General features: G+C 41.0%; 1 protein-coding gene across 4 annotated transcripts in view; it reads left to right on the forward strand.

Annotated features, from left to right (window-relative positions):
• Ryr3 (ryanodine receptor 3) overlaps positions 1-19,904 on the forward strand; it is a 565,647-nt gene that overhangs the window by 283,929 nt on the left and 261,814 nt on the right. For all 4 annotated transcript variants that reach the window (XM_087207455.1, XM_087207452.1, XM_087207454.1 and 1 more), the window contains exons 13-18: positions 4,718-4,886; positions 6,265-6,400; positions 8,477-8,572; positions 9,938-10,056; positions 16,625-16,758; positions 18,186-18,427. In XM_087207455.1, coding sequence (XP_087063581.1) covers positions 4,718-4,886; positions 6,265-6,400; positions 8,477-8,572; positions 9,938-10,056; positions 16,625-16,758; positions 18,186-18,427 — 896 coding nt within the window. The remainder of the gene's footprint in view (positions 1-4,717; positions 4,887-6,264; positions 6,401-8,476; positions 8,573-9,937; positions 10,057-16,624; positions 16,759-18,185; positions 18,428-19,904) is intronic.

Here is a 19,904-nt window from a genome sequence, read left to right on the forward strand (position 1 = left end):
TTCTTTAATTCTTCTCAGCAAGATATTGTATTTTTAATATATATCATGCATTTCATTTGTGAAATTTCTTCCTATGTATTTGATTCTTTTGGGTGCTAGTACAAATGAAAGCATTGTTTATTTCCTCTCTGATTATTCATTACTAGTCTATTGAAATACTGCTATGTAAAACTGAGCTTTTTAAAATATTGATCTTTTGCCCTATGACCTCATTGAATTTTTTTAATAATTCTGGTGGAGAATTTTTGTTTTAGGTTGGTTTAGATTCTTTAGAATTTTTCTATAATGCAGGATCATGTCATCTGTGCATAGTTTTTTCTTTCTTTCCAATAGGGATTTCCTTTATTTCTTTTTCTTACATGATTGTGCTGGTTAGAATATGCACAGCAATGTGGAATGTGTTGTAAATAGACATTCTTTTCTTGTTTCAGGTCTTAGGGAGAAACCATTCAGTTTCTCATCTTTAACTCTGATGCTATCTATTATCAGATTGAGATTCTGTTTTCAGTTTGTTGAGAGATTTTATCTTGATTGACTATTAGAGTGTCAGATAGCTTTTTTTGTTGAGAAGATCACATGATTTTGTCCTTTGTTAATGTGGTTTATTACTTTGATTGATTGAGAATAGGATACTGATGTTTCTACTGTTGAATTTTGTCTTCTCTCTTAATCCTCTCTGATTTGCCTCCCATATATTGGTCTTGGATGTTGGATGCTGATATGTTTATATTAGGTATATCTTCCTGCTAAACTGACCCCCATAATTGTAAACTGTCTTTCTTTTCCTCTCTGAAAACATTTTTTAATCTATTTTATAGAACCACTCCAGTATCTCATATGTAGATTATGACTACTTTTTGCATGGTACAACTTGAACATATTTGTATCTTTGAATCTAAATTGTGTGCCTTTTAGATAAAAATCTAGCCTGACAATTTTTCCCTTTTGTTAGTATTTTAATCCATTTAAACTTAGTCTTTTCAAATGGTTGGGTTTATGTCAGCTATTTTGCTGTCTTTTTTTGTTTTATTTATTTTTTTAGTATGTATCAAATCTGTACCATTTCTGTGTTCCTTTTTTACTGCTTCTTTTGAGTTAAAGACATATTCTCTAATCTACCATTTTAATTTCTTTGATTAGTTTTTTATTCTCTACCTTTTCCTTAGTGATAGCTCTAGGCATTCAGTATGCATTTTATTTGAAATAATTTGCTTCAAATTAATACTAACAACAAATAGCATAAAGCAATTTTGCTCCAATATTGTTCTATTCTTTTTCCTTCTTTATTATATTACCATGTATATTATATCTTCATATATATTCAACAGTACAGTTTTATAATTATTTTTATGCAGTTGTTTTTGAATCAATTAAAACAAAAGAGGAAAAGTATATATTTAAACTTTCTTTTTAAAATTTACCTACAAAATTCCCTTACCTGGGGCTCCTTATTTTCTTTGCATGGATTCCAATTACTGTCTGGTGTCATTTTCTCTCAGCCTGAAGAATTTCTTAGTATTTCTTATAAGGGAACCCTGCAACCATTTGCTAGTGGCCCTGACTTTGGGCTGTATGACACATTTAAAGTTCAGGCAGTTCAAAGTTCTGTCTTGAGTTTACTTTCTGTTTGCATGGGGCCTCATGTGTAGTCAGAAGTGAATAGATGCTAAGGGCCTTCTCCAGTCACCCCTGAGCAGGTATGTGGCCTTTCATGTGGCCTACCCCACCCACCCTTTCAGAACTTTTTTGTCATGAAGCTTGCTTGGGGAAGAGATGGGAATATTCTCAGACTGAAACATCATAGATTCACAATATTCTTACTAAGGTTCATCAAATTTTTTAGAAGTAAATACTTCTCGATTTGTTGTATGCCTTTGGTCAATTTTCAGGGTCTTGAAATAGTTTGATTATTTTGCCCAGTTGTATCACAGTTTTATGTGAGAAAGGATATACTGAATTTCTTTCACAGTTATTTTGGAATCTTACCCATAATGGGGCAATTTTTAATTTTAGCCACAGCATGTTTTAGAAGAAAGAATGACTAATAAAATATCAATTCAGCAGATGTCAGGGCTACAACAGTCACAGTATTTGTATTTTACAAGAGCTGGGAAATGAAGGAGGAAAAAATAATTTGGGAGTAGATTCTTCTGTTATCTCTTTTGAGAAACCAACAGGTACATGCTGTGTATAAATGGAAACCAGAAGGAGAGGTAGCCTTCTGGGAGAAAAAATTAGGTTAGATGAATAGGGAAAGACAAGAGAGAGCATGGAAAAAGAAAACATTCCTTCATGTTTTCTCATCATCCTTTGGAAACTGTCCAGTAGAGGAATGAACAATGTGATCAATTAAAGAGTGGAAGAAATCTTGATTAAAGAAAAAGATAATGCCAGCTTCCCTCTGAGTTTAATATTAGGAAAGAAACTATCTAAATAATTACATTAAGATCATGGTACAGTAAATATTCAGAATCACCTAAGCTCTCACTTGAGCTTGGCAAAACAATTCATTGCCAAAGATCCAAGGATGTACGGGGGCAACAGATGTGGGGAGCTGAAGAAGCCTGGGATGAGACAGATGCCAACTACAGTTAGTTCTGGATTGAGGTATCATGTTGTCCTTGTCCCTGTCCCCCGTGCCTTTGCTCTCTGAGATTCTAGATTAGAATGTGAATACTGTAAGGCCACGAAGAGGCCATATCCGTTTTGCTCACTATCCTTATTGCCGTGCATGTGGCTTATGCTCTTTTGAAGTAACAATGCATTTGCTTCAGTCCAGAGGAAGACCGTCATATTGATGTTTCTTTTAGAAGCAAAGCATTGAGACCCGATAGAACAAAAAATTGAACCTAAAGGGCCCTGCTAATAAGAGTGTACCATTCCTGCTTTCCAGATGTAAAACTGAAACATAAGAGGTTAAAAGCAGTCAAAATACAAGGTTAATGCCAATAACATGACTAAAATCTTGAGATTTCCATCTGCTGTGTAGTGCATATGCTCTGTCACATCAAGCTACAAAAATGCCTATAACCCTGCTGTTTTCAATGTTTTCTTTCACATAAAAAATTATTAACTAGCTTCAGTGTCTTTAGTAAACCCAATGTTTAGAAAACAAAATAAATAAGCCCTAGAACTTTGCCAAAATCTTGAAGAAAATGTATCCCTGCCTTCACTGAGTCTAGAAGTGGGAAGCCATACTGGATTGAGCTTTATATCCATACCCCTTCATCTCATGTCCTTCTGGCATTCTCTTCCCCCCGACTCTGTGTGCAGTAATATCCCAGGTCGTCATTTGCAGGCACTTAACCAAGAACTTAACCACATACCAGGTCCTGCCAGGAGCTGTGTGCACAGGTGAGAAGCGCCTCATCGACTAATGAGCTTGTAGGTCACTGGTGTTTCATCCCCCTATACAGCACTTGGCTTTTTTATACAAAATTGAAGCTTTTGTCACCTCACTCCCTTAGTGTTTTCAGAGCTTGCTGAGTCTTTGCTTTAGGCCTAGAAACAATCCTTTCTTAGCATGTGTCCAGATTAATATACAACAGCAGTTAGCTGGACAAATATACTATAAATGCAAAGGAGAACCCATTAGAAATTGGTCACTAAGGAGAAGCTCAGATGTTATTTGCATATTCAGCCAATTCTCCATCACTTGGGGCCTAATAATATGATTGTTCGGGGGTTGGGTCCCTTTTCCCTTCCTCTTTTTGCCTTTGCCCTCTGTGAGGCTCATGGGTATACCCCTCAGGAAATCACAAGATGAAGGGTCCCTTTGTTATTGGGGTGGGTATCTTACTTAATTACGAAATATTTCTGGAAAAGTAAAACAAAAATAATCAGAGACAGTCATACACATAGAACACAACATGAGCAACATGAGAGGTGGGAGGGAGAAGAGCAGGTTGATTGGGGTGGAAGGACACAAAAAGGAAAACAGGCAAACATAGAGTCAGAGAGGGAGGATGTTGAAGGGTAGGAGAGGCAGAGAAAAGGGAAATTTGCAGAGGAAGTACAGGGAGAGAAAGGTGAGAGGGAGAAACACGGATACAGACTGCAAAGAGGACATGCCTAAATGCAGTGATGAAAGCAGGCGTGTGGGGGCACACATGAAAACAGGATGAGAAAAACATGTGGATTTGTCAGATACAGAAAGACACAGCAGCTAGAAGGAGAGAACCAGTGATAGAAATCCTTCCAGCTTCATATTTCATCTATTCCAAGAAGAAACTGTCAAAGTTTTTAACAAAATGCAGGTTAATAAGTTTATTTTAAGGTGGTTTTAAAGAGAAAATATAGTGCACAACCAAAGGTAAATAAATGGAAGAGAAGCATGTAGAAGTCACACTTTTTTTTTTTAGAAGTCACAGTCTTAACAATCACTTCCTGTTTAGATTACATAAAAATCATCACTATGAAGACCTGTTTGATACTGAGTATTGAAGTATTGCAGCCATTTTAATAGGATAAATTATAAGTTTCTTGAAAAGAAAAGGAAGCATTCCCCTTTGTTTATAAAATAGCTTTAAAATTGAATACTCTCTTCCATTGCTCTGTTGGTTGGCACACTTTATTTTGCAGCTGTTGCTACAGGGACTATCCCCAGGAAGCAGTTCACTGTGACCAAAGTGAGGCTTTTAGGAACCAGAGCCAGGAGATACTTGTCAGGCCCTTGCTGGAGGTTGGTGCCTGAGCCCTGTCATCTCATTGTTTTTAGTGGAAACAGTCGCACAGCTGCCCCCATCACCTTGCCAATAGAAGAGGTCCTGCAGACCTTACAGGACTTGATCGCCTACTTCCAGCCTCCAGAGGAGGAGATGAAGCATGAAGACAAGCAGAACAAGCTCCGCTCCCTCAAAAACAGACAGAATCTTTTCAAGGAAGAGGTGAGTCAAAAGAAAGAGGTAAGATTCTCCTTGCATCCAAAGCTAAAATATCCCAGTGAGTACTATGCAGTTTAGCCTTGTCTCTATACATACACATGTTTATGAACAGGGTGGAGAAAAAGAAGGAGGTAGAAAAGCTGTAAAGGAAAGGATTTATTGGGATCTAACCTTCCCTTTCAACCATGCCTGGTTCCATTAGCAATGGTTGGCACCTTCCAACCAGTTAGGTTTTAGCTTTCAGTGCCATGTGTGTATCCCAAATCCATTTTCAACAAATCTCAGTTGTTACAGCATTGCATAGACTGTGAGCCCACATTTGGGGAGAGATCAGAATTACCTAGGAAACCTGTTTGAAAAAATGTAAATGCCTAGATTCTACATCAGAAATGTCTGAAAAACTAGCTCAGGAGATACAGATGTTGCATGATCTGATGTTAGAACTTGAGCTTCTGAGTCACTGGGGAGGGCCCTGGCCATGGGGGAAACACCAGTTGAGTACTTATGTGACCCAGGCCCTCATTCTGGCTCTCTTCCTGTCCTCAGACAAGTCACAAGCCTTCTCCAAACATGGACGTGATGATCTGGTGGTAAAATAGGCTATGGCTGACTTCTGTGGTCCTCCATAACCTGGAGACAGGGCTGGTCCTCTAGTCATTTCCGAAGTCAGTGGTGTGGGATGCAGAGCCATCCCTGCTCAGTCTCCTGGTCTGAGCAGAGTTGGAGACATTCTATGTACCTTACTGGCTATTGAGACTGTATTTACCATCTCCCTGCTGCACATTAAGGGCAGCTAGGCGTAGATGTTTTACTGGGTGGCTTGTACTATAAATTAGCTGGAAAAGTAGTGGAAAATGCTCTTTGGTTTTATTGTCTCTAAATCCCATCTTTTGGTAGGGAGAAGTGGGAGGAGAGAGAAAGTGTAGTTATCTCACGCATCTGAATGGAATTTCTTGAGCTTATTTGAGATTTATGAGAAAAATAGGTACTATATGCAGAGCTGTTTCTGAGTGAGTCAGAATCACTTCCCACCAGACACAGAGCAAGCTTTGGTGAGATGCATTCATCCTTCCTCTTCCTCAGTGTGTCCTTGGAGTGAGTTAAACGCAGCACATGGGGGCTACCCCATCACAAGGGACTGCTGACTCACTATCTGAATGGATGCTATTTAGGTATCTGTGGCATAAAGATGCATATTTCTATGCATCTCTGTTCCTAGGAGAAAAAAGCAAAACTCAACTGGCCCTGTGAAGGGCTATTTTCATATTAGCACTATCAGCTTTACAAGGAGACTGATAGGGGAGGAAGAAGAGGAAAGCGGAGGGGGGGCGCTGCATTCTTCTCCAGGAATGTTTACTTTTTCCTCCACTCTCCTTCTCAGGGCATGTTGGCTCTTGTGTTAAACTGCATTGATCGCTTAAATATCTACAATAGTGTAGCCCACTTTGCAGGGATTGCCAGAGAAGAGAGTGGCATGGCCTGGAAAGAAATTCTGAACCTCCTGTACAAGCTGCTGGGTGAGTATGCAGGCAGCACCTCTCCTGGGGAGGGCTTCCAGGGCTCTTCGGGATGGACACAGGAGAGCCCACCATTCCCATCCAACGGCTTCCTTAGAAGCTTTTTTGTTAATCATTTGATTCTAACACAGCCATTTGTTGTTAACTAGCAGCTTCTTGTACCTTCCAAATGCAGAGCTAGAAGTCAGAAGCGAGTGAAAGCAGAAGCCAAAACTACCTGTGAAATCTTGACAGTTGAGTTCTCCGAACCTCAATTCCTTATGTTTAAAATGAGGAAATAAGACTAGGACACATTTATAGTCTTCCACATTTAAACTTCTGCAAAGATGTCATCTGTACTTTGAGGACTGTTATTCTTTTAAATTCTGTGCCCTTTCACTTGTCTACTTGTTAGTCAATCCTGAGTTCTGCTGGTTTGGCCTATTATTTATTTCATTTCGGTGGAATGAAAAAGGTAGGAACTAAGATTTTCTAGCACCCACCTTTTCTCCTCCCAAGCCTGGGTATGAGGTGATGCTCTGGTGCGTGCTACAAAGGCTCAATCCCTCAGGCCCAGGCCACTGGCCAGTGGGAGGGAGGCAGCAAACATCAGCATAGGATAGGCAAGAGCATCACCCCAGGAGTTGCTCAGACACCAGCTAGGATGACAAGGCAGGTGTGTGTCCCACTGAGAGAAGTCCCTAGAAAATCCAGGACTCCTGAAGAAAGCCCAGAAAAATCAGCCTGGATCTGTTCTTCATGTTGGGGATAAGGTTGATAGAATTGTCACTGTGTGACTTTGTAAGGTCTCTTCAAACCGCAGTACTTTGCAATGGTGAGGTTTAAACTTGGTAGTTACTATAATTATAATAATAATGACTAACATTTGTTGATCTTTGTGTGTCAAGTTGTGAAATATCATTTTGATTATTAGAGCAATACTTTGAGAGTAGTTATTGCTATTACCTCTGTTTTACTGACAAAAAAAAAGCTGATCACAGAGATGCTTGTAGCCCAATACCACCCATCTACTTTGTGATAGAGCTACAGCCCGAAACCCCATAGCCTGATTAGAACTCCTGCACTTATCCTGCTTACTACAGCTGACCTGAAAAGCTCAGACTGAATGGCATCCTCATGGACTCTAAAGATGAAGAGCAGAGGCTCTGGAGGAGGACTTCCTTATTCTAGAGTTATCATTTATCAGCCTTAATGAAACCCTAAGCCCAATAAACCAGCCAAATGAAGGCAGTGCACCTGGGGCTAATCCATCTACCTGGAATTGTTCCAGATTGGCATCCACTGTTTGGCCCTATGGAGGAACAGTTACAAGATCTAGATTAAAACTCCAATCACAGCACATTCTTTCCCTCCCTGTGCAGCATCACCTGCCAGTGGTTTTCAAGAATAAACAGACATCAGAATCAGCTGGAAGGCTGGTTAAAGCACAGATGTCAGCCCCATCTTGAGGGTTTCCATTTCAGTAGATCTGGGGTAAGTCCTGAGGACTTACTTTCCAACAGGTTCTCAGGTTATGTTACATTCCTGGTCCAGGGCCCACACTTTGAGAACCACTGTCATTTCGTATATTTTATGCTTAGGTGTTCCTAGTATTTATTAGTTTAACCTTTACAGCTGTGTTGACTGAGATGCTTTCCTTTTAGTACGAAAGGCAACAAGTCCCTGGATAGATTTAAGAAAACATTGCACGAAGTTGAGTTCCAAAGTCAGTAACCAAGCAAATATTAAATTCTTGCTTATCACTATCTAAAGTAATTAATTTATGTGTCTGTTGTCTCTACCCCTTATTTGATGAAGGCAGAGAATCTGCCTCTTCTGCTTCATTGTTCTGTTTCCTGCAATGCATTTTACCAGGGGCCTGGTACATATCAGATTCTCTGGAAACACTTGTTGAGTAAATGTTAGATTTTTACTCTTCTAAATATAGAAATCAAATCATATCAAAGGGCTAAGCATAGTAGTATTGATGTTCCATTCCCTTTATTTGCTAAGCAGGTGATGTATTCAACAGCTCCAGGCCTCATGTGCATCATGATGCCCTTTAACCTACATGATCCAACCTTTCCTTGTTTGCAGCTGCTCTCATTCGTGGAAATAGAAACAACTGTGCTCAATTCTCCAATAATCTTGACTGGCTGATCAGTAAATTGGACAGACTAGAATCTTCCTCAGGTAAGAACTTACAGAAACCCCTAAGTGGAGAAGTTGAATCTTTTTCTTTCTGTAAAAATGAAAAAAATGTCAAATCCTCAAGTAATTATTTTAACAAAAAGGAATCAATCCCTAAAACATCCTGACAACCATGTACCTTTATTTAATAGCTTTAACCCAGATTTCTGCAGTCCTTCTTTTTGTTTAATTTTTTGAGTTGTGCCTTCTTCTTCACTCCCTAGGTCCTTTAATCTCCCCTAGGCAACCCTTACCTAGCAATCCTTGTTGGCCAAATCCTACCTTACTCCTGTTCTCTGGGTTTCTCATCCCCCTTTCAACACTGCCCTATTTTGGTCAGAAGTAGAAGTGAAGGATTACTACGAAATAAGATAAAATAATCTTCATCCATCCCCTGAATCACCCTTCTTGAGGACCCTCCAAGAATCAGAGCCATCATTGATGACAGCATTCAGTTTCTGACAAGATGAGTGTACTTGGCAGGTGTACTCCCCTGCCCCCCAAGCTGAAAGCTCTGAGGCTTTCCTCATAGCCCACGGGTCTCCTGCTCTAACAGACCTCCCAAGGGAAGAGCCCTCCAGGGAACACCCACCCTGTTCCTACGCCTCTCTTTTCTTCAGCACCTTCTCTCATGAGTTAGATTGTATTTCAGGGTAAGTTGTGAAAACGTTGAGAGAAAACAGAATCAAGAGGCACTTTCTTAATGAAACTGATGAGGCTCTTGGCCAGCTGTTGCGCTTGTGTTTCATTGTAGTGTTGCCTTTGGGGATACCAGGCCACAGGGACACCAGTTAGTTTGCCTTAAGCTTTCACTTAGTGTAGAAAACCATACAGTGTACCAAGATAAGGAGAAAAAACAGCCCTTGTTTTCTGAGCTTATCTTTTGTTTGATACATTAGTGCACCTAAAATAAAAAGTAGGTTCTGAGGTGGTTCCCAGAAAAATTCTTATTCTGAGAATAAATCCAGAATATTTTCTGAGTTGCTTAAATGACCTTTAGAATTTATAGTAAAAGTATGTCTATATTTTAATATAGATATTTAAATGAATTATTGTTTGGAAGAATTCCATTTTACAGCTGTTTCTCTATATTTTGACATACAAAGATCATGTCTTTGTCCAGGAAGAAAGAGATGGAGTTAGTGCTGAATTAAACTCGCCTGTACGTTATCGACTGCTTGGCCCTTAGGGACTCTGGGAATCTACCAAAGATGATTGCATCTCTTCTGGCTGGGAACATTTAATAGATTCAAGTAACTGATGATATTCTCTCCCCCAGGACGATCTTTCCACTACCAGGTCTCTAAATGATGGTCAGTTCTATGGATGATCTAATGCCCAAATGATATTTTTGTGGTGTTCATGTAGGTATCTTAGAGGTTTTGCACTGTATCTTGATTGAAAGTCCAGAAGCCTTAAACCTGATAGCAGAAAGCCACATCAAGTCTATCATCTCTCTGTTGGACAAACATGGACGGAATCACAAGGTGGGTGTCAAAAGAAGGACACAAAAAGTGATTGACTTTACCCCCTTTTCTCTCCCAAGCACTTAGTCACATTGTGAGTTCCTGAGAGCATGCTAATTAGTCTTTCCGAGCTTTGATAGAGAACTTGGGAAACTGGGATTCTAAAAAACCTCCCTTGCCTCCTAGCACCCCCCAAGCCAGCCAGCCAGCCACACTGAATGTGGGCGGTCTCACTGGTTTCTTCCAGCTTCTTAGGCCCTGCTTGGCATCACTGGCTCTTAAAATGCAGCTCATGCAGGCCTCGGCTGCGCCAGGTACAAGGCCAGCAGCACAAGATGCTCTCCACCCTAAAATCTAGAACTTGGAGGAAAATCTTTAACGCCAAGCTATATAAAAATAAGACATACAGATCCCAGATTTAAAATAGGAACTTTGCTGCTTACCAAATGAAATCAGATTTAATGTGTCAAACCAAGTTAAGTAAAAGAAACTGTGCATGTAAACAAAAAGAACAAAGGTGCTGATTCCTCTCCTTGATATGAAACAACTGTGTGACTTTGGGCCTCAGTTATTTCATCTATAAAATGGGAACTTTGCCCCTTCATGAAGGCAGAATGCTGTATCAATTTTTGAATTCCTGATAATTGTAACATAATCTATTTTTATGAAATTGTAGCTCTAAGACCCAAAGATCTATGGGAAAAAGTCCATTAAAATCTGGTGAGTTTTTTCTTGACCCCTCACACACGTGCCATACATGGGGGCTATTGTACTAAGTAATTAGTGGGCAGGTGAGGTACTTGAAGGCTGAGGAGGGTATTCCAAGAGCAACCGCATAGCCAGGGGTCAGAGAGTGGCCGTGCCTGTGCAGACTGGAGGGTGCGACATGACCCCTGCTCTTCTCTCTTGCCATCATTTGGGGGAACCAGATATTTGAGACACATCTCACTGAGGCGAGGAGAATGAGCCCCTGCAGCACTGACTGCATGATATGCAACATCCTTCGGAAGCAGAAAAGCCATAGTTCTCAGTGTCTGTGAAATTGCTTGGCAAAGAGCAGAAAGAAATATGTGGGGTCTGTAATTGCTTTCTCAAATGTGGTAAATCAAAAGCAGGCACGGGGCTCCAGCCTTAGTACAGCTTTTCTACATTACAACATGTTCCTTCCTGTGTAAAAAGTATAGTAAGGATTACGGATAAGCTCATGAGCAACACATGGCATGAGCCATGATGTACAGATAGATGTAAGAGGAGGAAAGAGGTTCCCATTTTCTTGCCACAGGGGCTTCTCTATGACGATGCCATATGATTTACTTCATAAGTAACCAGCTTTCAAAAAAAAAAAACCAGGGATTTAGCTCAGTGGTTTTGCTGCCTGCTGCGCAAGCGCAAGGACCCGAGTTCAATCCCTGGTACCAAAAAAAAAAAAAAGTAACCAGCTTTCTTACGACTTCCTTCAGCCAAAGGCCACAAAGCATTATGTGGCTATCACTTGGGGGCAAGTTGACCGATGTTCTATGCATCCCATAGTTGAGAAAGCTGGGGCCTAGAAAAGCCAGGGAATCTAGCTAGAAATCAATACCTGGTCTGATAATCTACCTATGTGTACTAGCAGAGGAGCCATCAGTCTCCTAAGAGCCAAGGCAGTGCTTGAGAACTTCTGACAGTGTTGTCAAAGTGAAACAGGAGATCTCGGTATGTAAAAATCTCCTCAAGAATGGCTCCTTTTGGGGCCAGGGATTTAGCTCAGTGGTTCCGAAACAAGGTCCCAAGTTCAATCCTCAGTACCAAACAAACAAACAAAAAAGAATGTCTGCTTTATATCTTTTGATGGATTTTTGGGCAAAGGCTGCTTTGCCATGAATCTAGACCCTCCTGCAGAGATTATTCAATTTGATCATTTTTATCTCCAAAGAGAAACCCAGGCTCAAGTCATTACCAATGTCTCTGCGGTAGTTTCAAGATGAACATGCCGAGTGTAGGGCAACCTTCCATCACAACACAGTGTCTATCGTGCTTGGAAAGTGCCAGAGAAATGTCTTGCTATTCAGGTTGCTGTTTTCTCCAGCCCTTTAGCAGAGTTTTCAGAAGTTTCTGATCCTTTCACTTAGTTTTCCACTAAGAGAGTGGCTCAAAATATGCAGAGTTCTAGAACCATGGGGACCTCAAAAGTCCTATAAACAATAATAATGATGATGACGACAATTAACATTTATTTTATACTTAACTAATGCCAGGAACCAAGGCCAGTGATCATGTGCATTCTTTTTAGCCTTATTATACTCTCTGAAATAGCATCATTGTTATTTTTACCTTCAAAGGCAGAGAAAAGGGCAGAACCTAGGCCTTGAGATGTCAAGCAGTTTTCCAGGGGCCACACAGCTCACTAATGACAGTGTGAGACCAAAAGTTTATTCTTCAGAGTTTAAATATCCTAAGAGAATATGTTTAATTCTGTGTTTTTATTTTTATAATTATCTCCATACAAAACTCTTTGCAGTGGGAAGTCCACAGTTAGAAGACATTTTCATATGTTAAGTTACTGTTTCTCAGACTGAAGTTTAAGGGCTTCTGTCATCCATCAAAGTAGTCTTCAGAGTTATCACAATTTTAACAAGGGTTTGTACGTTTTGTGGGTTTGAGAATCCCTTTTTGATGGATGCCACCTCCAATCAAGTTTATAATCAAAATTATATGTAAGACTGGCCGTTATTGTACCTCCACTTTCTCTCTAAGATACTTAAATTGGCAGCTCTGTCACATCAATGGGAAGCATTACTGTTCATCTAAAGCATGTTCAAATTTCAGCTCAAAATGTAGAGAAAGAACCCAGTCTTTAGAGAGAAGAGGACAGGAGGGGGCTGCAGGGCACCCTCCTCACTTTCTGAATGCACTCTGCCCTTTGACCATTCAATGACTTGACTTGTGCCAGTCCTTCAGTGCTTTCTTACCACTTCTCCAGGACCCATTAGAATTCTTCTGCGATCACTTAAAAACTAAATTGAAAATTTTATCTGCCCTTTCAAACTTAGTTCGAAGTCCACTGGCTCTGTGAAGCTTTTTCTGATCCCAGTTGAAATTGGTCTCTCTTAAAGAATTTGTTCTCTGTTTTAATGGTTGTTCCAATCTGCCTTTCATTACTAGGAATTTTCACACATACGTTTCTCTCCCCCGGTGGAAGCTCTTTCATAGTAGGCACCCTTCTTATAATCCTCAGGGTGACAAACTTGTATGTTTTGCAATGCAGGTGATCCTACATGTCTATCAGGTTTAATAAATGAATCAAAAGAATGAATAAGCAAAGCCAGGACCCACTGTGCTCTCAGCATGAGATAGTTGACAGCTGCTCACACATATGTGCAGGCCTCGAGCCACAGGACAAATGCCTTACACTGATTTTATTGTTGATGAAAAGAATAATTGCTAAAAACTATAGGAGTCACCTGGTAGTTTTCTGTGGAATAAGCTTTTATTAATAAAAACAAAATATACTCATCTACTTGCCCCCCAACCAACTTTACTCCAAATCTGGTCCAAGTTGCCACAGATAAATTTTTTTATTGTCTTCTTTGTTCCATAAGGATTGGGAGCCACCTGTAAGAAAAATACAGGTAAAACAATAATTGGTCCTCAAAAAGAGTAAATCAGAGTCAAAAGTGTAGCTAAGGTTGGAGGAGTTTGTAAGCAACTCAAACTGTTAACTCCCACACAGTTGCTCCATTAGCTGCATATCAGTTGGGTTTCCAGGCAGCCGCAGCAAGATTAGAAGCATTCCCAGCCACTCTGTTCTCATCTACAGGGAAAGGGAACTCTGTTCCTCAGAGGTTGTAAAGCAATCATTTTTTCAAATATTGGACTTGATATAAAAATATGAGAATAAATGTAGTTAGATTTTTAAATACAAAGCTTTTTGAAAACAAAAATTAAGGGCAAAATGCAACAGCCAGACAATGTTGTAATTGATATACAGTATGTACTTCTTATCTTTAAAGTGGAATTCCCACCTAAGCCTATGCTTAGGAAAGAGAATACAGAAAAGCAAAATGAAAGCTATTGAATGAACTGTGGTGTCATTGATGAAAACAATGACAACCAGAAGCAAATGAGCTCCGTGAATGGGCACTGATCAGGGAAGTCTGCTTCCTAAGACGGACAGCCCCATGTTCTCAGTGACGTAGTGCACAGTGTATTTTTGCTCTTTGCTCAGTCTGAGGCCAGCCAGTGGCAAGACTCCATCCTTTTCTTCCTTTAGAGACACATGTCCTCTACATGTAGGGCTTCACAGCCTGTAATGTGCTGGGGAATCTCCTGGAGAGCTCAAGTTTGTGTTCACAGAAGGCTCTGATTTGGTGAGGATGGGGTGCTGAGCATCTGAAGAGCTGGCAGGCTCAAAGAGATGCCAGCACTATTGGTCTAGAGCAGTGATGGTGAACCTATGACCCACATGCCACAGCAAGCTGTATGTATCATTGAAAGCTCTAAAAGGCTTGCCATCAGTGGTCTAGGGAGACCCTTAGGCATGACTTTTTTTTTTTTTTAGTAGTAGTACTGGGAATTGAAACCAGGGCTTTTGCACTGAGCTACATCCCCAGCCCATATATGTATGTATATATATATATATATTTTTTTTGTTGTTGTTGTTGTTTTTGAGGAAGGGTCTCATCACATCACTATGTTTGGCTCAAACTTGTCATCCTCCTACCTCAGCTTCTCAGAGTGCTGTGATTGCAGGTGTGTGCCACCAAACCCAGAAAAATCCTTTGTTGGAGTCCTACATCCACAGGGGAGAGAGCACACACACAAAGGACTCTGCAGCAGAGTTTTCAGGACATCATATCCAGCCACTTCCTCTGAGCCAGAACTCAGCCCCACATGCCTGCAAGGGAGCCTGGGAAATGCAGCCTCATCCTGCACCTGCCTCACCAGCCACGCTTTGCAGAGGCCTAGGAGATGCCCCCCTCAGAAGTTGTGGATAACCTGTAGGCACCATGTCTGGGTGTCTCTATGGTCGAGTAGCCCTGCCTACACTCTCTTCTCTTTTAAACCTAAACATTTTCAGAAAAGGAAGTTTGTCCCTGTTCCCCAGTTTTATACTAAGAAATGTCTTCTAAGAGCCTAAACAATGCCCCCTGCGCTTCTTTATGGAATCATTTATAGATGAGTCATTGCTGTCATGCTGTGTGCCTTCCACAAAGCCTGTTTTTCTACTATGTGTGGATTAAGCTCTGCTTTTCCCCTGACTGTAACAGCTAGACTCCTGCAGCCATCACTCCAAGGCAAAACAGATAAAAATCTGTGATAGGCTGGATGAAAAGTATTTAATTTCCTGGTCATCTATGACTCTTAGAGTGAAAAATTATCATTTGGATTTCAGGTTTCTCCAGTTGATACTTTTTGTGGAGTAAGAGTCCTTCATAAAACTGCCTTTGGGATTCTTTACTCCTTGTCCCATAAATGTGCTTTGTATTTATCTGGAACAAAATTGACATTCAGGGAGTCAGGTGGAAAATTGGTTTGTGAGAACTAAGGACACAAATGCTATCAACAGCCTGAAGTTATCCAACCCTACTGAGTATCAAGTCTTCTGTGGCCACTTTGGAAGTCTGAAATGTGGCTCCACACCTCCCCTGTTGGTGCAGCCTGTCGCTTCACGGCTGTTATTTATCGACTGCTGTTTGCACATACTTCCTGTGAGGGAAAGAGAGAAGAACAGTGCCTGACCCAGCATAGTTTGCTCTGCTATGCTCTGAACACAAAATCTGAATGAAAAAGAACGAGGCACAATGAGAGAGAGCAGATGAGACAGCAGCCTGCAGGAGGAGGAGGAGGCAGGGACCATTCTTGCTTCCTGGGCAGCTAGAAACGAGCAGGAGCAGCTTGGTGATGATCTATCAGATTCATAGGCCACCTGGGCTCTTTCAGGTTTGCTTTTCGCCCAGATGGAATGAGGACAGCGGGTGAAATATTTTGAATATTAATTTCTAGGAATTTAAGGGTATCCTAATGAGTGTTGCTGATATCACAGTAAAAGACCCAAGAACAAGAATTTGAACTATCACTAAGGTTCCTTTGCCTGATTTGTACAAATACCATCACCCAGTGGGAGTCTAAGTGACTGTGCAGTTAGAGCTATCTGAGTTCTCAGTGCAAAGCAGAAAGGGAGGGAGTCAGGGCTGGGGGAAGGGGAAGCTGAAGCTTCAGTTTGAGGCCTCTGGAGGGCCCTTTGTGCCTTTGATGCCTCACCACAACCCAGTTGTGACCTTGACAGTACTTCAGGATTCAAGCTCTTACCCACTGTCAGAACGGTGACCACAGGTGGTGAACAGTTTGGAAGGGCAGGACCCAAGACTAGGGCAAGGCATCTAGAAGGAAGCTGAGCCTACTTTTCCTAAGAGGCAGCATGCTCTGGGCTTTGCTCACTTATGCTAGGTAAGGGGGACAAGGGCCCCCTGCCTCTGAGCTGGTTTTCCACCTATCACTTAGCCTCAATGCTTCATGACTCCTGCCTCCTTCCCGTGTAGTGGTGAGAGATCCTGCCCAGCGAGTCCCCATAGTGGTCCTGATGTTTGATGACTGTGTCCTGCTGCAGGTTCTGGATGTCCTGTGCTCACTCTGTCTTTGCAATGGGGTTGCAGTAAGAGCCAACCAAAACCTGATCTGTGACAACTTACTGCCCCGGAGAAATCTGCTCCTGCAGACACGGCTAATTAATGATGTGACCAGGTAAGGCCATCCAACATCAGTCCAAATGCCAAACATGGTTCTGTTTATCTTGTCTGCTGGCAGCAAAGATAGAGCTGATCACAACTACAAAGTTGCCTACCCATAGTTTTCATGTCAGTGCAAGCATGTAGGCAGATGTGCACATTTTATGACTAGGGTTTTCTACTCCACCCCTTGAGCAGTTTCTCAAGCTTTTCCCTTGACATTACTGAAGATAGAGGATTTGTACTCCCCAGGGGCTGAAGAAGTTAGCGTGAAGTGACTTGCCATGTTTTATTTTAAACATGAATGCACATCTTATATAACTTATATAACTTAATAACTTCTTCATAATATATTCATATTTATTTTGATGTGCACATGCTTTCTAAGATCCCTTAATAGAATGGATTTTCCAAGTGGATGCTGTGGTTTCTTGTATCCTCTGACACATGGCCATTTATCCAGCTGCTGTCTGTGAGGGCCAGGATGAAGACCACTGACCCTGCCAGATGCCTTTCTTACTGACTGGTTCCCATACACGATCACTTGTCAATCATGTGAACTTATGGGGCCTAGAGTGAGCAGGCCTTGGGTTCTTGTTCACTTTCCACCTAAACCTGCACCTCAGTCTGTAGACATGAGGGACAACTTCCTTTGAAGGCACAGCATAGCCTGCAGACCTGAGGCATCAGGCAGACCTCAGGCATCATGCAGACCTCTTCCCCTCTTGGAACAGCCTGGTTTGTCTTTGTCCACTCCAAACAGCCCAAAACCCCAGTCCAGGAAAAGCACATCTCTAAGAATATGATTCCAAATAAAAGCTCTAGGGGTTGTTAGGATTTTCTAAACAAAGGAGAGACTCACCTTTATTTACTGGGCAGGGAACTACATATTTGTTTGGTCTGTCCCAAGCTTTTAACCACTTTACTGAGCATATTAAAACCTCTTGCCCTTAACAAGTTGCCTAATAGTGACTTCTTAATGCTTTCAAGAAGCCATTAGTATTAATAATGCTTAGAGGACAAAGCTACTGTTTGGAAAATGAGGGTGCTTAAAACCAATTTGCTGGAAGATGGAACTCAAGTAATTTATTTCTTTCACTTACAGAAAGACACAAAGATTTGTAATCATATAACTCTATATAACATTTTTAGCACTGTCACCCATGGTTGGTGCTCAATAAATATGTTAGGTTGAATGGAATATCTAAAGAAAAATGCTTTCTATTTATAATGGAATTGAAGTTGTCCTGACACCTCCCACTAAGAATTTGACCAAATGTTGAAGGCTGTAAGCTTTTTCCACTTTTGAGCAATAACAAAAAACACAAAATTGCTCTTTCTCCAGGTTTAACTGGGCCAGTGCTTCCTATTGGGTCTGGTTCAATTTGCTTTTTCAGTTGTTGAACATCTGAAGGTACCACCTGTCCCATTTTGAATTTTCAGTATTCGACCAAACATCTTCCTGGGAGTTGCTGAAGGCTCAGCCCAGTACAAGAAATGGTACTTTGAGCTGATTATCGACCAAGTGGACCCCTTCCTAACAGCAGAGCCTACACACCTGCGGGTAGGCTGGGCCTCCTCCTCAGGCTACGCCCCTTACCCAGGAGGAGGGGAAGGATGGGGAGGCAATGGTGTTGGTGATGACCTGTACTCCTATGGCTTTGACGGACTTCATCTCTGGTCAGGTGAGTACCTTGCAAGAGCATCAGCCCCTCCTCTTTTCCTGGACCTCACATTCTTTAAGGTGAAGTACCACTTTCAGTTGAAGTGATACAGGCTCATGAGTCTCAGGTAGGAAGAACATCAGGCTTAAGTGAGACTTGGCTGGTGCCATGGTTCTGAAGTCCCTAGGTGGTACGTGAGCTAGTACAGATCACTTAACCTTTCCCAATCTGAGTATCAGTATCTGTTTGGTTCTTATCACATAGGATTATTAGGATTGTATATAGAGAGACTCAGCTTTATTTACTTGGCCATAGGCTATACATTGTTTTATATTTTATCCTCACTGTGACCCCTAAGGTAGAAAATACTGACCTCATGTTACATATATAGAAAACAAGATACAAAGATATCTAACTAATTCATCCAGAGTTGCACTAAGAAGGATCCTGATCTGATTTCAAATCCATCATTTTTGTCAACACTGCCTGCTGCTTCATATTACAGAAGTTAATATATCTGGATCAGTGTTCCATGCATTTTAGCCAGTGATCTCTTAAAAAGAATTCAAGGCTTCCTTTGTAGAGATAAATACTGAGCTTTTCCCAAGCATGTCCATTGCCCACACCAGTGGATGAATGGATTCTGCATTGGTGACAATGTAGGACTCTCACGCTTTCACCCAGAACAAGAACCCCACCTCTCCTTTCTGTTGGCCAAAGCATGTCTATTCTGTTTCTTTTGTAAAACTGCAACCAGAGACATTGTGTCCCATGTAGAAATGCTCTTATGTAAGCATTGTGCTATGTGTTTCTTACATAAGGAACCAGGACACACATTGTTCCTTAAATCCAGTATGAGGGAAGAGTTCATCTTTATACGATAAATCTAGACATTGTTTTCTTTTGTAAATGGAAACTATATAACCCATCATGTTTTCCTTCTTCCTTTAGCTTTCAGCCTAAAACCCAACTGCCTGATGTCAACAATTTAATGTCCCCTCCATCCTTGATGACAAACTTCTTGCAGATGGTCCTTGTTTTCAATCGGTCAATATGGAGGGTTTCTTTTTTTCACTGTTTTACATTGTTTAAAGATTTTAAAACTTTAAGGAATATACTGAATTTATTAATTTGTGTATTTAATTACCTTGAATCATTTGGGAGAGAGAATGAATGAACACATCTGTCTGTGTTCTGTGTCCCAAGGGACAGCATGGTACAGACAAAAACCAATGCAGAATGGCAGAATGGTAGGTTAGGCTGAAGGGGAAGGGGTCCTTCCATCCTGGTTCTTCATGGAAGGTGGCTTTTCCCGGTTCTCAAAGACTTGTCATGAGCCACTGAGTCTGTGGCTGTATAGTAGGAATTGTTAGCTTAGGTTACTGATGTCATAGAATTCTCAGAACTATCTCTGAGTAAGTGATTTAGGAAGAAGAAATTCATATGCCTGTATACATCAGCAGTTGCCAAGTGTGGTAGGATTAAATCTGTGATGGAA

Source organism: Heterocephalus glaber, unplaced genomic scaffold (assembly GCF_053883595.1).
Source record: "Heterocephalus glaber isolate CG9 unplaced genomic scaffold, H.glaber_assembly_v1.0 deba00000809, whole genome shotgun sequence".
Lineage (NCBI taxonomy): Eukaryota > Metazoa > Chordata > Mammalia > Rodentia > Bathyergidae > Heterocephalus > Heterocephalus glaber.